Source organism: Haemorhous mexicanus, chromosome Z (assembly GCF_027477595.1).
Source record: "Haemorhous mexicanus isolate bHaeMex1 chromosome Z, bHaeMex1.pri, whole genome shotgun sequence".
NCBI classification, from domain to species: domain Eukaryota; kingdom Metazoa; phylum Chordata; class Aves; order Passeriformes; family Fringillidae; genus Haemorhous; species Haemorhous mexicanus.
Window position 1 is genome coordinate 51,505,329 of NC_082381.1, and position 17,265 is coordinate 51,522,593.

The following is a 17,265-nucleotide window of genomic DNA, read 5'->3' on the forward strand; positions in this document are numbered from 1 at the left end:
GGAACGGCTGAGGGAGCTGTGGGTGTTTAGCCTGGAGCAGGCTCAGGGGAGACCTGTTTGGAGTCTACAACTGCCTGAAAGGAGGGTGCAGCCAGATGGGGGTCGGCGTCTTTCCACAGGCACCAGATGACAGGACAAGAGGGCAGAGCCCCAGGCTGAGGTAGGGGAGGCTCAGCTTGTACATCAGCAGTTATTTCTTCACAGAAAGGGTAATTAGACGTGGCAACGGCCTGGGAGGTGGTGGAGTCACCATGACAAGAGGTTCGAAGAAAGACCGGACGCAACACGGCCAGGCACGCTTTCGATGCCCACCGGACCAGCCCTACCTCCGCGCCCTGCCCGGCCCTGCCCGGTCCCGCTCCGCTCCGCTCCGCCCCGCCGGGCGCGGAGGGCGGGCCCTCACTACCGGAAGACACACGCGTATCGGGCGCGCCGAGGGAGCAGCGCCGCTTCCGTCGCGCCACAATGGCGAGCTTTGGGCGGCGGGCGGGCCGGCGGTAGCGGGCGGTGAGTGCCCTTCTCTTGGAGGCCGGTGGCAGGGCGAGGCCTTTCCCGGCGGCGGGGGGTGTCCACCGGCGGCCTGTGCCCCTCGCCCGCCCCTTTGCCTCTCTCTCTCCCTCCCTACATCTCTCGGTCCCCCGTGCCTGGCCTGCCGCGGCCCCTCTGCTCGCGGGCTGTGTCCGGCTGTGGCGGCAGGTTTGGGTTATGCTGCGCCACAGTCCCTCCACCGGAGTCGGGGGTCGACAGGAGGGGGCTGGGGACCTTCGTTGGCCTGTGGGAGGCCGAGGAGGAGCGAGCCGGGAGCTGCAGCGTGGCGGCAAGGGAGCCCTGGCCCACCTTGTGTGTTGTCTGCGCCGGTGTCTTAACACCTGCGCCTGGGTCCCGCTGGCAACTCGGGCGGCGCTACCTGACGCTGCAGGCCCCGCAGGCAGCTGTGTCCTGCCCATCTGCGGCGCCGCTGGGCCCCAGGGCAGCCCCCTGCCCTCACCCAGCTCGCATCTTCAGTTGTGGTCGGGAGCCGGAGGCGAACGTAAACTTTGACTTTTCTTTTTCCTTTCCATGCAGGGAGGTGTCGCCGTCCAGCCTGGCGGCAGGGTGTGGGCGTTGCTTGTGGGGATGACTAAAACAGGCTGGGTTTAGGTCACTCTGAAATTCGGGTTTGACAGCGTTTCTTGCCTGAAATGGGAAGCAAGTGCACTTCGTGCATTTGAAACTTTTCTTTCCGCTCTTAGCTGGAGCAGCTGCATTTCCAGAGATGTACATAACTGGGTAAAATACTGTTCTTTAGGGCAGGAATCCTATTTGTTTTGTTGCTTGTGTGGGACCAAAAAAACCTCTTCATTTTAAGAGGAATATAAACACTAAAAGCCTCAGGCTTGTAAAATGCAGACACTGAGATTCTTAAGAGTGCGTTTGTGGCCTGCAGAACTTAAAAAGAAATGAAAAAGTGAAAAGTCACCCTACTTCCATATTAATGGCAACAGGCAGGCATTCTGTGATGTTTAGGTGTTTGAAAATGCTCTTTACATCTTTTTACAATTTTATCTGCATCCTTAAGCATCTACATGTATTTTGATAGAGAAAATCTTTTTTGTTTGGTCGTATGTGTCTATATTTAAATCATAAAATATTCAGTGTTGAGGAGACCACTGGCACTTAACATGTTTTACACAGTCTCTTCATGTAGTTACCCTTTCACAGTCCACATGGCTTGTTGACAACATTGGAGTTAGAGCTCTGTGGAACTATTTTACATTATGAAAATGGAGGTAACCAAAGAAAAGGGAATGGATGTGCAAGTAATTCAGTGGTCTAGATGTTTTAGACAATGCTAAAATAATATGAAATAGGAGTGCTTAATACTGAGTGGTGGTCTGGCTGAAATGTGCAGGGAGCACCTTGTTTCTAAGTCACTATGTCATATAGCCTGATAGCTAGATTGCAGCTTAGCTTCTTCATCTCTCTGTCCTCTGATGATCAGGGTTTTCATTCTTAACAAGGTGAACAGTGTCTACTGTGGGCAAAGAGGAATATTCTGATGTGTAGAATGGCCTTGGGGTCATCCTTACCTCCTTTTTTTGCCTCCTTCAGCCATTCTTCCAAAGCTTTTCTACTGAGCTGAGACTGATGTAGACTCTTAAAATTTTCTATCTGTCCTAAAGACCTTAGGGCCTGGAAAAGCCATAGGCCATCTCTGCGTTTTATAAACCACCCATAGGTGTTAAGACATACTAAGAGAAGAGACCTAGCTGAGTTTTGGCTGCCTTTTCTTGCCTTGGTTTAAGCAAGGGCTTTGATTGTTGAGATTTCCATAGCAGTTAATACCCAGTGTTCATTCCTTGATTGATTTTAAAATACCACTTTTAACTTTTTGATTTCTAGGTAGGAATCGCTAAATTGAACAGCAATAACCATGGGAGATGCTGCAAAACCTTGCTTTGCCAAACAAAATAAGGATCAGGAAGTTTTGCATCCAGAAGAATTAAAAGAAAGTTCCTTGCAGATAGACTACCAAGTCATGGATGAATATGGAAGTGGCTGTAGCAATAAAAGAGATACCAGCCTGCAAAAGAAAAAGGGAGCTCCAGGTCATTACGGAAGCAGTCCCAGGCGAGGGCCTCGAAGTGTTTTGAGTAGCCCAAATTCACTTAAAAACACAGCTTGCAGTCAAGGGTCAAAGTTAAATGATATTCAAAGAGACCAAATGAAGAAGTGGGTATCTGATGATCACCATGGTATTTCTGACACCTGGAGAGAGTACCGCTCTGCTGCCTGGATTCCTGGGCATGGCAGGACAAGAAAGGATTCTTTTCACGAGCTGGAGGGTACTGGAAACAGAAATGTAAGACGACAACTTCAGGAAGATTTAATGAGCAAAGATGTGCCAGACATGCAGAAAGGAAGTTCTGGTAATCACATGTTTCTTTGTTTTTGCATAGCTATCCAGTAAATTAGCTTACTACATGTGTTACTGAAAAGTAAAATTTCAAGATTCACTATTAAAGCAAAAAAAGTAGTTTTGTTCTCTCATGTATTGCAAACTGTTGACTGCTCTGTATTTGTAGCACTTCAGACAAATGGTTACAGCAAATAATACAGAACTTGCTTTATAGATTGTGTTGTCTTTGTAGTTTAGCCTGTGAGTGATAGGAGTAAGTAGGTTGCAGTGTCTGTGTAGTCCTGTTTGTTGTTTTCCCTGTACAATTTGATGGAATCTGTCAAGGATGGTAAGAGATCTTTCAATTAAGCTGATAACACGTTAAGATTTTTGGAGCTACCAATGAGATCTTTAACAATGTGTCTTAATGAAGGTTGAAAGCAATGCCGTGTCAGTATTGTGAGAACTAGTACAGCAATAACACAAGTCTAGTTCTTCATACATATTTTACTTCCCTGTTGGCAGTTGGTACTAGTAATCAGAGTACAAGCCCAAAGCATTGAAATGTCAGGAACAACAGCCAAAGGCAGGGTGAAGTGATCAATACAATAGTATTTTCATTGAATGCAAGTAGAAAAAGGAAGCTTAAAAGAATATAGAGAATATAACTTGTGTGTGATGCTGCTAACACGGAATGCCAGTTGACAAGAAACATGTCTTATTTTATTTAAGAGTGGGAGCGAAAGACAGTAGTGATATGCTGAGAAGAAGAGCTATTGCTGGTTGACACTAGAAGTCCAGCAATTAAATGTCCTTTCCCGTGATACTAGCTGTCACTAAACAGAAAAACTGCAAACAGGTGCCTTTGTTAAAAGTAAGCTGCACACTGCTCAAACTCACATGAGGAGAGAGCAGAGTGTTTTCACAAGTTTTTTCTTCAGTTATAGTTTACTTTAGTTTCTTCTTTTACTTGATGTGATGAACTTTTTTCTGTGAAACTTCAGGAACTCACTGAAATAGATTTTTCGAACCACTGGCAGTCATACTTGAGAACTTAAGGGAAGTGAGCTACTGATTACAGGAATGGGCAAGTGTCTCTTAAAAGAGGAATTAAAATAATTCGTGTGCAGCTTAAATCTTGGCTGTCAGTTTTGGAGCAAATCATATACTGTAAATATTTGAAAGGTAACAAAGTAGTAGTAAGTATGCATTTGTTAAGGAGAAAGTATGCCAAGCCCTAATTGATTTATTTAAAATAGGCATCAGTCCCCTATGGACATGGGAAAGGCAGTTGGTAGGTATTGCTTTTACTAGTACTGTACTATTTTGGATACTCTTATGTGACAGTTCTGTAAGTAAACTAGTGGAAAATTGTCTGGATTAAATTAATGTATGAGACTCGCAGAGCTACTTAGGTAACTATACTCAGAAACTAGTAAAGATTTTGTCAGTTAAAGAAAGTAGTGAGTGAACATCTAGTGAGTGAGGATTCTATTCCATTCAGTGTTTGTTATACTACTCTGATGATGAATGAAGACAGCAGACCTATTAATTGTGTGCTCTGAAAATTGAATGTGCTGTGGAGCTGGTAGGAATGGAATGCAGAAAAGCAGGAAGGTCAATTAAAATAACTTTGCACAGTTGGAGAAATGACCTACATGTAGGATGGAATACAAAGGCTATGTAAATGCCATTGTTTATGGAGGAATATCAGCTCTGCAAATAAAGTTACTATAATTTTTTTTTTTTTTTGAGAAGGATCTGAAATTATAATGAATCAGAAGATGATAATGAGTAGTCATTATCATGGGTTTGTGAGGCATGAAAAAAGACTCACAGTCTGAAGTACCCCTTTTTCTGAGTAGTACTCTGTCCAGTTTTGGCACCCCACTTGTATGAATAAAGTGGAGGCTGTGCAAAGAAAAGAAAGAAGGTTGTCAAGATATGTAGGAAACAAAAGCTATTCAAACTGTAAACAATGCCCAAAATTTCTGCAAAAGGAAGAGGGTAGGGAGGCATAGTAACAATCTTCTGTGTAGCAAGCTGTAAAAAGCTGATGTAGTAAACAATATTGTTTCTTTCCAATAGATGGGACACAAAGCAGTGGATGTAAAATTAAGCAAGAAAGATTCAGATGAGGAATAAAGGTCTAGTTTCTAAAGGTAAAGCTAGGGAGGTTCTGGAGAAGTTGTCTGGGCAGCTCATGGAAAAGGTACTTGAAGGCCTTTAAGAACAGCTGAGCATTGCTCAGATTTGACAGAGTTCATTTCATCCTGCTTTGAAGCACAGGCGTAGCATAACTCACCTCTTGAGGTCCCTTCAGAAGTGCTGTGTCGAGTAGCAAAATTATTAGAAATGTTTCTTCTAGCATTTACTTGAAATATTTTGTGCAGTTGTCCTTTTCATTGCCTTCATGTCTTTTTTATTGTAGCTCATAAGGAAGTTTACCAAATCTCTGAGACACTGTTCTTTAGTACGTTATTTAATTATTAACCTATAATTAGATTGTCACTGTTGTACCTATGAAATATTAGAAGTATTTATTTAGTTTGAAAAATTTTTTTAAGTTTCTTGTTGGCTACTGAAACAATTGAGTAGGTAGTTGTCACAGGCTTTTCTGTGAAAACATTGATATTCCTCCAGGTTCTATCCATACTGATTAGTTTAAAAATGTAGTGAAACAGATGTGGCACTTCTTAGGAATTTGAGCAGAAGTGTTGATGCAAAAATGAAGGATGTGAAGAAGGTTCAGAAGCTCAGACTTCTATTTCTGCTCCCTGGAGATCCTTTGGAGTACTGCTTCTACAGCCTGTTAGGACTAAATTCTCTTTATTGTGGCTTAAACTTGTGCTGCTGCTGAAAGAAAGGAATTATATTACCATCTTTGCCCTGATACTCTTTACACCACTAATACATGCATGCTGTGTAGTGGACTGAACCAAATAACTGGTCACAAATACGCAACTCTGTTGCTACCCTTTTGCCAATTGTTAGAGGCAAAAATGTGGTCATGGGAAAGAAATTTTTTAAATGTATTTGTAAGAGGAGTTTATCTGGTTGTGGGGTTTTTTTGCCTTTTTAATTACTACAAATTAAAGCTCCATGCTATGATAAAAGTTTGGGAGTCTGAGGAAGTTGCATAAACTTTCTTAAAAGAAGGGAACTTCAGAAATTCCAGGCATTGTGGCATCCTGTATAGCTGTACAAGTGAAAGGCAAGGTGTGAAAATCTGATGTGTATATTTATTCCTGAGATGATTTTTTACATGTATTGGCTTTGGGCCAATAGCAGCTTCTCCTTCAAAATGATGATAAAATTAGCTTAAAACTAGTAGTGGTATTTAGATTAATTTGTTCCAGAGCTTTTGCTGTAAACGCAACAAGCTTTTTAAGCATTATTATTACTATTATTATTTTTACAGTTTTACAGCTTTATTAAAGCAATGTGCACATACTTAGCACATACTTAGCAAGTCCATTCTTTAGTCTCTCTAGCCAGCAGTGGTGCTTACTTTTGTTTATTTAATATTGTGAAGGTAGTACTGATCCATATACTTTTTTAGCTGAAAGGCAAATTACATTATCACTGGTAGTAATCCTTGGTTAATAAATTGTCATATATGAGCTAAACCACAACAGTGCCATATCAGAGTGCTGCTAGGTCTTATAAATCACTCAGATTGGACTATGCTTTTTAATTCTGTCATGTAGTCTAGCTTATTTGTCTACCAAAACTTAGCCAGGCATCCCAAAATCTTTGGACATATTCTGTATTTTTGGCATAATGAAATACAGGTATATCTATTGCATTTAGTTCTATTTTTTTTGGCCAGTTTTAAAAAAGGTATCTAAATCAGGTAATTTTCTTCAGTGGAACAAATTAATTGATTTATTTGTAGTTTGGGCAAAGGCACTGTAGGTTGTGATACTAATATACACTAATTATTATCCAACTTGCACAGGACAAATTGTTAAACCAAACCAGGTAGGTGAATTTTGTTTTCTTTAACTCTTATGTAAGTAGAATGTTAATTAAAGAAAAAAAAAATTTAAATTCTGTGTGGCACTCTGCAGCTATTTGACGTGTTTGCTCTCATAATTCTTTATAAGAAATGAAGAAGCTTAGAAAACCCAAAAGACTGAAAAGAAGTAGAAAAGATGAGTGTGATCATGATGAAGTGGAAGGTCCAGTCATAGATGAATCTGTGCTGTCAGCAAAAGAACTTCTGGGACTGCAGCAAGCTGAAGAACGATTGAAGCGAGACTACATTTATAGACTGAAGAAGGTGCCACTGTCTTTACTCTTATAGACTTCTCCTATTTTTGTGCATATAAATATATTCTAGATGGTACACTTTGAGCTATATCTGTGATTGTAGCTAGAAAGTTTAGTTACAGAATTTAAGTAACGTTATTGCTGTTAATGAATGGTAAAAAGAAGAGGGTTTATCTTTTGGGGTTTTTTGCTACAACATTGATAACAGTTCAAGCTCAAAAAAATTGCTCTCCTTCTTGGAATAACAACAGATCTTAATTAAAATGCTGGAGTAGTTATGGAGTAGTTATTTCTTCAATTAATGTATTCTTCCATGGGCATTGGGTATTTACTCCTCTAAAAGATAAGGTGTTGGGTGTGATTGACATGGTATCATTCTTCTGACATTATATTTGATGTGCAAACTTTTTGATGGCAAATAAGAGGTGAAGGAAGCTAAAGTGAGTGGGTGTAGGTTTCAGAGTTAGTCCATTGAACTTAGCAAGAGTACTGAATGAAGTGAAAATAATACTTTTATATATTTTAAGGGGTGTTTTTACTATCTTTATTTTAGCAACCTCGAAACTACCCATCAGCAAAATATACCTGCAAGTTGTGTGATGTTCTGATTGAGTCAGTGGCTTTTGCTCATAAGCATATTAAAGAAAAAAGACACAAGAAAAGCTTAAAGGTGAGTTTAGCACAAGAAAAAAGTATAAACTGTAGTTTAATGAAATCTTCCTTACCCCCCTAAAAATTATGAAACTGCACTGCTTTGAAAACCATTCCACATTTAGTTTTTACCATGATTCAATATTTTTTAAAACTGTTGCATAGTGATACTAATGAAAACAGTAATCTTGCAACCTGGACTTTGCAATAAGCAGTAGGAATAAGCAAAAACAGTTGGTATGGCAGTATTAGAAGTTATAACCTGCATATCAGAATGAATATTTCAGGTCAGAAATACTGCAAAAATTAAACACCTGTGGAGTATTACAGATTTATTTATATGTAAAGGAAATAGGTTTATTTTGAGCATAAGCATTAAAATAACTTCCAGCATAGCATCAATTTTACTTAAACATCTTCTACTTTCTCTGCTTGAAGTGGACAAAAATATGTCTTATGCAGATTTTCTGTTTCTTCCTCTTTAACTCCTGCCTTTTCACACTCCATAGGTGATGAAAGAATTGGTGGTGTTTTTTTTTTGGTTTGTTTTTTTTTTTGTTTGTTTGTTTTTTTTTTTTTTTTTTTGGTTTTTTTTTGCATGCCAAATACATGTGTATATATCTCAGAATGTTACTTCAGTAACATTCTGGCGTTACTGAAGTAACTCCTCCTGGAGTATCAGATTCTTTATTGCTTCGAATTATCTGTATTACCTGGAAAATTTGTGGTGGTGATGGTATTACATGGGATGAGTTGTTTGCATTGATTTTAGCATATAAAGCAACTCAAGAAACATATTAAAACATTGGTCTTGTCTTGAAAGGAAAAGCAAGAAGAGCAACTGCTGACTGCTCTTCCTCCTCCAACGCCTTCCCAGATACAAGCTATCGGTGTTGCTATTGAAAATGTTGTGCAGGAGTTTGGCTTAAATAATGAAGATCTAGAAGAAAGGCTTAACATTAAAGCAATGATGGAAAACTTGCTGCGTCAAAAATTGCCAGGTAATATTTGCAATTTAAGTGCTAGCTATGTCAACTTATTAAAAACAAAATAACAACAAAAACTGAACAAACAGAAAAAGAAATCAATCAAAAAAAAAAATTCCCAACAGCTTATGAAATGAAAACTGAATTAAAAATCTTGGCTCTCTAAATTCTAAACAGCATGTGTAGTTACTAGCCTGTTGAACTTGATGTAGCAATATAAACCTGTTCCAGAATTAAAGTACAATGGTGTTTATGACCCAAAGAGGCCCGTAATAAAAAGTGAAGATAAAAAGGATGTGGGAAGAATTTGACTTTCATGATAAGCCTTTACCAACAACAGCATGTGAGGCAGGATTTAGTAACAATTCTGAGCTGTTGAAGACCTTTTTTCTTTTCCTGTGCTTACCAAAACCAGGTGTAGGTATAAGATCTATTAACAATGCTGTAAGTAGCTACAGACTTAGAGTTAGGCATAGTGTAAATGAAGCATAATTTTTTTTGTTGCAGAGTGTTCATTAAGATTGTATGGCTCCTCCTATAGCAGATTTGGCTTCAAAACTTCAGACTTAAACATAGATACCCAGTTTCCTGCCAATGTAAGTAAGGCCACTTTATTAAGTATGTGTTAGTGGTTTTGAATGTGGTTTTTTTGGTTTTTTGCATCTTCATGTGTAGATTATATTGTAAATATATTCTATAATGTGGTAGTAACACTTTTTACAAAAGTCCATTGGGTAAAACAGAGGCAGTCTGGTCTTAAAATAACATTTTTCATGGAACTGTAGTCATCAGGCAGTGTAATACATCTTTGTTTTGTTGAAACTTCTTCTGAAAACACTTAAAACATCTGTACTCTAGCAGTCCTCTGAGACAGATGATTATTTATATTCTCTAACAGCTGGAATAAATGACACTTCTGTGATCTTGTTTCAGTACTGATCCTCTTAGTGTATTAATATATTCTGACAAGTAGGTTATATTTGAGCTGTGAAACCTCATGGTTATATGTGGAGTAATTTAAGGTCTTTATTTGTCATGCTAATTGTTTTTATGCTTCTTTGTGCTTGAACATTGAAAAGGAATTAAGGACGTGATTCCATACTTTAATTTACTTCTTCTGTAGCTGATTTGGCAGTCACATTGTTAGAATTTAACATTTCTTTTAGGAAACCAAGAATGATCTAAGTTCATAAAGTGCATAGAATTTTAAAAAGCCATAATTCCAGTCTTTAACATGATGTAAGTCCACTGTGTCAGAACGCAGTCATATTTAAGCACACTTAAACAATAATTCTGTTGGTGGGGTTTTTCTTACCATAACCAAGTTTTTGACAGAGGTAAAAATAACTTCAGGTACAATTTCCTTCAAAGCAAGCAGAGCTCCTGTTCCTTTTGAAGCAACTTAATAATAGTGAAGTACACATAGAGGTGGTTTTGAGTTGTAGAAAATCACTTTCCTGACAGGTGGTTGATACAAAAACAGCTTTATTCCTTTTATTGACAGATGACTCAACCAGATGTTCTATTACTTGTGCAAGAAAGTCTCCAGAACAGTGGTAAGAAAAAATTTCTGCCTTCTCAATTTCATTAAACTATTACTGCTTAGTATTGTTGAATTTCAGTTCTGCTGAACAGGTACATCACATGCTATTCTTTTTTTAGAAACATATGACACTGAATAATACTGCAGTAAAGAATACATTAGGAAAACTACTTTTGGATTGGCATTCAGTGTTACAAGGGCTGAAGTCCTCTTATTTTTGATGATTTGAGAAATTCCTAGTGGGATGCTTTTTTCTACATTATGAGTGAAGATGTCATTACACATCAGGTAGACTCTGCTGCCCTCCCCAGCCTGTTCTGTTAGCCATGCATAGTACAGAAAGCAGCCTAAGTTCTTTATCATGTAACAGAAACCCAGTAATGTACTTTCACATTTTGGTCTCTTATCCTGTTATTACCTGCACATGTCTGTCTGTGCAGGTGATGGCCGTGATGACTGGATACAGGCACATGGGGTATTTTACAGATAATTTAGCTCTGTGCATTAATACAAGTTTAAGACCCTTTAAAAGGCTGCACGTACTCAAATCAATTCAAGCATATGCAGACAAGAAAAAATGAAAATATTGGGCAGGGCACATGGGAACTCAATTCTTTTTCATGCAAATTGCAAAATGTTGCTTCCCTGTTTTCTTGCCTTGCTTTATGCCCACAGTTTGGGAACGACACCATGTAGTTCAAAACATGTATGTTTACTGACCTAAATTTTCTCTGTGATGGCACCCCCACCATCATTGTATTTGCGTTTTATTGTTTGTACCATTATGGTCTTTGAGAATGGGGTTATTTTTAAGTTAGATTAGAGGAAGAAGACCCAGATCTTGTAAGAAGGTAGGATTGCCATTGTATCACAAAAGCAAGTAATATTTGCATTAACATGTTGTGCAGAGTCTTCTCTGTGAGTGAGAAGATCCAGGGATAGAGTATTAAGTGTTTGAGGTACCTCAGTGGCAAAAGCAAGATAATTTTCGGTGAAATTAGGTATCAAGTTGGCTAAGTAACATCACAAAAATCTTGTCTTTTCAGAATTTTTGAGTAAAGTATCTAAAATTGTTCGACAGTTTCCTCCCCTCCTGGCCCAGTGAAACTGTAGTTTTCAAAAGGTATCAAAAAATAAGTCTAGTTTGGATCAAATCAGCACCGCTAACAGAAGGGACTAGGGTGGCTGACAGCTGAATGATATAAAGAATAAGAAGAAAAAGAAGAGAAAAAGCATAGCAAAAGGACATGATGTAGGCAAGCCAGTTCTATATTTACATAAAAGATTGTCAGACAACCAGGGGAAAAAGTTTCTTTCTGTATAGTAGTGATATAACACTCTGGTATTTTTATTTTTCACACTAATATTGTTCCATAGGTGTTGTAGGTCTCTCTGCATGCCTCAAATACTGAAGCCAGCTCTTAAAAAAATATACCTCCTTAATTTTACCTACTGTTTATATATGAATTTTGAAAAGTTCTGGTTTTTCTCAGTATTTTCCTAACAGTCCTTATTGTATAGACCATATTCTTCCTATCACATGTGAAACGCATAAATCACATATACTTTATTTTTCTCAATATTAGTCATTATATTGGAAGCTGAAATTCTAGCTGCATTCTTCTAGTTGCCTCCAGGTCAACATATATTTTATCAACATCATGCTTAATGTGGCTTCTTCTTTTTCTTTTTCCCACTTAGAATCTTTTACGGAAGTTGATGCAGATTTCCATGCTAGAGTACCAGTGGTGGTGTGCAGAGAAAAGCAAAGGTCTCGGTTGTCACTTTGTGTGTTCTAATAGTATATATATAGCAATGTAAACTATATTACCACCTGATAAATGACGTTTCTGTACTAAATTATTACAGTTCCATGGATCTTGAAACACAAACTAACACTCATGGGCAAGTCATTCCTAGCCTAGAATAAGAGGGTAAGGGTTGTTCTGTCCTCAGCTGTATATTTCCCAACCCCTTCAACCATTATGGCTTCCAGCATGTACCCTTACCCTTCCATTTGGGATTATTGCTTAAGCAGAAAGTTTCCTTTCTTATAGGTAGTGTACATACCATATTAAATTCTAGATTTCTGTAAGGATAAGAACAGTGCTTAGCTTCGCTTGTATTTTGAGAAAAGTGGAAAATATTTTATTTTGCCCATTTGATGAATGTCAGTTAAGATTCATGAAACATTCTATAAACAGCTACTGATAAAGATATTACCAGTTATTTGGTGCTACCTTGATTTTTCACTGTTTAAAAATATTTTATGTTGTGTGAAAACAGCATAGAAACTGTTTGATGGTGGGTGTGGTGCGGGAAGACATTTTTGTTTCGTGAAGGAAATTAATACTGTAACTTTTTCAATTCGGTAAATTAATATTAGAAAAAAGACTTAAATTTGAATTGTATCTTAAAACACTTGTACAGAAAATTAAAATGCATATGTTCTCAACCTAACTATAAATCAAATAAGTATTGCATGCTGCTTTTCATGCAGAGATACTGTCTTTGAGAGGCTGCTGAGTCTTTCCTTACAGCCTTCTGCTACACTATTCTGTGAGGTGTTATCTGACCTATGGATGTTACAAAACCTTCAAGATCTTTCATTTCTTTTCGGATTTTAGTGGCCTTATTTGTAAAGTGAGTGCAGGGAATGAGAATGCTTGTCTGACAACAAACCATTTGGCTACACTTGGAAAGCTGGAACCTACTATCGTACCTTTAGTGATTGCCTTCAGGTACTGGGCAAAGGTGAGAGCTATTTGTATTCCCTTATCTGTGAATAAATCTTGAATTAACTTTGATATTATGCCTGTAGTTATGGTTTAGGAAATGGTTGTTGAAACAGCCCTTGGAAAAAGAGTTGAAATAAGGACATAAGTTTTTATAAATTGTACATTTATAAATTATATTATTATCATTTGTGTGTGATAATGTTCCTCTGAATGTCAAAAGTGGAATTTTAAGCTTCATTCTGTGGAATGCATGCTGTAAGTATCCTGCTCTGTTACCAAACTAGTCAGAGGAATGTATATGAGATGGAATTGCTAATTTCTCGTAAACTTAATCCATCATGAAAAAAAATGAAAAACTGTTTGTCCTTATTGTAGATGAAAACAATCTTGGAAATAACCGTGTAAAATTTGTGTCTGCAATTAAAATATTAATTAAAAATTGAAAAAGTCTGACTTGTACTGTATCTATGCAAAAGGAGTTATCATTTTTTGCAAATATGATCTATGCTGTCTGTTTTACCAGTCTGTGTCCTATGGTTTTTACACTGAAAATGTTATAGTAGTATGGTAGTAACTGCATTAAATATGCAGGCCTTGAGAAAATATTGCATCTGGTAAGAGCTCAAAGATATCTGAGTTTCTGTAGTATTCAAAGTGATGTCTGAACAGTAATTTAATTTAAAACAATATTTTTCATAGTATCACCTGAAGCTTTAATGGCTGCACAATTTATTTTTACAGTTATGCTGTGTTGATCGTCCTGAAGAGGGAGGCTTGTCACCTTATGTGTTCGCTTTAATGGTTGTTTTCTTTCTACAACAGAGGAAAGAGCCCTTTCTGCCAGTCTATTTGGGATCATGGGTATGTGTATTAATACACAGCGTAGTTTAAATGAGAGGACCAGTTCCTTGTGGTGGTATATAATCTGTCAGATTATGCTACTCTGAGCAAGCCATAAGTGAGCCATTTCTGCAGGAATTAAGAATGTGAATTCATTATCATTCCATGGCTACACTTAACGTTAGTATGCCTAGCTGCCTACTAAAGGTGGTATTTCAAAATCCTAGTCACTGAATTTAGTGCTCTGTTGCGCCTTCAGTGAATAAGGGGAGGTGGGCATTGAATAATGCATTTTGCAACAATTTACTTCCTCATTTTTTTCAGCCTTTCCTCCAGACTGTTGAGAACTCAATCCACATGGCTACATCCCAAAACAACATCTTTGAATTTGCCATCTAATTCTGGAAAAAATAGACTATGGTTGGGGAGCACACTGGTGCACTGATACCATCATGAGGGATCACATCAGGAGTTTACAGCACATATTTCTTTGGTTTAGAAACCAAAATGCATCTTGATATAAGGAGTTGTATGATGGATGCCAGTCAAGAATCCAGTTCTGGATTGGCATGCATAATGCAACTCAGTTAGTTCAATTCCAGTTCAATTATATTCATTGCACCCATTTTTGTACTTACAGTCTGTTATGTTTAGCACACATTCCAGTTCCTAATTAATTCTTGTAACTAATTACAAGAACCTTGCAGTTAGCAATTTTTTCTACTACATTGCTGACTCATTCGAAAGCACATGCACTTTCTGAACTGGATGAGAAAAATGTCCTGTTGTATATGGCCATGTAATTATAAGATAAATATTTATGCTTGTCTAATGTGCAAAGAAAAGGTTGCATGACAGACACTGCATTACAGAATTTTCTGGGCAATCAGTTTCAATGTTTGGTCACCCTCACAGTATATTGACAAAATTCTTCCTCATACTCAGGTGGGACATCTTGCATCAGTTTCTGCCCATTGCCTCTTGTCCTATTGCTCAGCACCACCTGGATCCATCCTCTTGATACCCTTCCTTCAGATATTCAAACATTGATGAGATCCTCTCTCAGTTGCCTCTACTCAAGGCTGAACAAGCCCAGTTTCCTCAGCCATTCCTCATAAGTGATGTGCTCCAGTTGTTTAACTATCTTTGTAGCCCTTTGCTTTATACACTTCAGGAGCTCCATGTCTCTCTCATCCTGAGGAGCCCAGAACAGGAGGCAGCACTCCAGATGTGCCTCACCAGGGCTGAGTAGAAAGACAGGATCACTCCCCACACCCTGCTGGCAATGCTCTTCCCAATGCACCTCAGGACAACTTTCTTGGCCACCATGGCACACTGCTGGCTCATGGACAGCTTGTTGTTCACTAGGATCCCAAGCTCCTTCTCCACAGGGCTGCTTTCCAGCAGATCCACCCCCAGCCTGTGCTGGTGCCTGGGCTTATTCCTCCCCAGAGCAGGACCCTGCTTTTGCCTTTGTTGAATTTCAGACCGTTCTTTTCTGCCCATCTCTCCATCCTGTCAAGGCTGCACTCTGGGGTATTCGCTGCTGCTCCCAGCTTTGTGTAATCATGACCTGCTGAGGAGGCCTCTGTCTCTTTGTCCAAATCACTGCTGAACAAATTAAACAACACTGGGCCCTGTATTGACCACCCAGTATTGACCCTTGTGGGACACTCCTAATGATGAGCCTATGTTTAGACCCCGTGCCACTGATGACAACCCTCTGGGATCTGCCATTCATCCAGTACCTCACTGTCTCTGTTTCCTTAGTGTGGACACCAGGACACCCTTCCAAGAGCACTTGGGAGTTTTTTGTAGAGACCTATTGAGACAAGAGAGAAAAAGGTTGGGGCATATTCTAGATGTGGAACAGCTGTTTTTAAACTTTGGTCTACTGCAGTGTGGGGACTAAAATTTAAAGTTCACATGATGTTTAGCTCTATGTTTCTTTTTTTGTTTCCTCTAGATTGGAGGATTCTCATTAAACAAATTAACTAATTTTCATCTGAGAGAAGTCAAGAACGATGCTGTGGTTTGGGAACATAACCCCACTGATGATTCTGATTTGCCCCAAGAAACTTCCCCTAGAAGGGGCAAGGTCTGAACTTTTAAATTTTTTTCGTAGTAGTCTAGCAGACATTGCTGTTCTCAAAATAAAACAATCTTCTATTTCAGTTTTGTGCTTATGTTTCAAAACCATGAGCTGATCTAAGAGATTGCGCAACTGCTTGCTTTAAGGTCTGTTGTGCTCAGGTCTTGGTGCTAGGGAGCTGGCAGGAAAATAGGTATAATTTCAAACTCTTTGATAAGACCCTGAATTTTAATCTGTCTGGGATAGTATAGTTTACAGAGTTGGAGCAGTTTTATCTTGGAATTAGATTAAGCCATATGAAAAATATTTTGTATTTGCTTTGAACTGTTCTTACAAATTATTCCTATTATAAAAACTTTGTAAGAATCACTATCACAATGTGATTGCATGTTGTGGAAGTTAACAATTCAGCCTAGACTTTGGTAAAAAATTGGCTGTATAATCCATTCTGTCCTGTGACATGAGATATGCATTTTTTCTTTGAAATTTTTAAATTACAGCATAAACCCTTAAAGAAGCAATTGTTATTAATCACTAATGCTACTCTTTACCATTGCTGCATTCTTTCACTTTGAAGCTTTATAGTATGTCTTCCAACTTTTTAATTGCAGTTTTTATTGCAATTGCAGGACTTGAGAACCAATGATAAATTCTGCCACAGTAGATTACAGATGACATAAAGGAAGCATAGCAGTAAAACAATTAAACACTAAATACTAAATATTATTTAAGGTTTTCTAAGTACTAAATATTATTTAAGGTTTTCTTCTGTAACTGACAGGTTCCCTTAGTATTTGGTGAAGGTCAGCAGTGTTCAGCACCTGTTGGTCAGCTCTGGCTTGAACTGCTTCGTTTCTATGCTTTGGAGTTCAATATGGCTGATTTGGTTATTAGCATACGACTCAAGGAACCAGTGTCTCGTGAATTAAAGGACTGGCCTAAAAAGCGCATTGCTGTGGAAGGTATATAAATATCTCTCAACAAACTTCAAAGAACTGCAACTTTTTAATTTTTATAAGGTGCTGACTTGGCTGCTAATATTGGGTGTTACAACTTAGAAATTTTTGATATTAGACAAGTAATAGTAGAATATTTTTTTAAAAATCAATTTGATATTTCTATTGGGTATTATTGTAAACATTGTCAGAAATAATTAGATGAACTAAAAAATTGGTTTCAGCACAATTTGTAGATCTAGTCTCTACACAATGTTTAAGAGTTCCTAGCAATTCAGATTCTGTAAGGATGTAAGTGTATTCTTT

The 17,265-nt window shown here is 38.3% G+C and overlaps 1 protein-coding gene across 2 annotated transcripts in view; it reads left to right on the top strand.

Moving 5' to 3' along the window:
* The first annotated feature begins 405 nt into the window (after nucleotides 1–405).
* The window catches only part of TUT7 (terminal uridylyl transferase 7), a 35,240-nt gene continuing 18,380 nt past the window's right edge, over nucleotides 406–17,265 (top strand). The window contains exons 1-12 of one of the 2 annotated variants that reach the window (XM_059873179.1): nucleotides 406–507; nucleotides 2,383–2,909; nucleotides 6,988–7,163; nucleotides 7,707–7,823; nucleotides 8,628–8,805; nucleotides 9,298–9,386; nucleotides 10,295–10,346; nucleotides 12,035–12,104; nucleotides 12,961–13,087; nucleotides 13,813–13,932; nucleotides 15,878–16,009; nucleotides 16,785–16,965. In XM_059873179.1, coding sequence (XP_059729162.1) covers nucleotides 2,414–2,909; nucleotides 6,988–7,163; nucleotides 7,707–7,823; nucleotides 8,628–8,805; nucleotides 9,298–9,386; nucleotides 10,295–10,346; nucleotides 12,035–12,104; nucleotides 12,961–13,087; nucleotides 13,813–13,932; nucleotides 15,878–16,009; nucleotides 16,785–16,965 — 1,738 coding nt within the window. In that variant the 5' untranslated portion in view covers nucleotides 406–507; nucleotides 2,383–2,413. Of the gene's footprint in view, nucleotides 508–896; nucleotides 1,031–2,382; nucleotides 2,910–6,987; nucleotides 7,164–7,706; nucleotides 7,824–8,627; nucleotides 8,806–9,297; nucleotides 9,387–10,294; nucleotides 10,347–12,034; nucleotides 12,105–12,960; nucleotides 13,088–13,812; nucleotides 13,933–15,877; nucleotides 16,010–16,784; nucleotides 16,966–17,265 lie in introns of those variants that run through there. The other variant, XM_059873178.1, reaches the window with a different exon arrangement.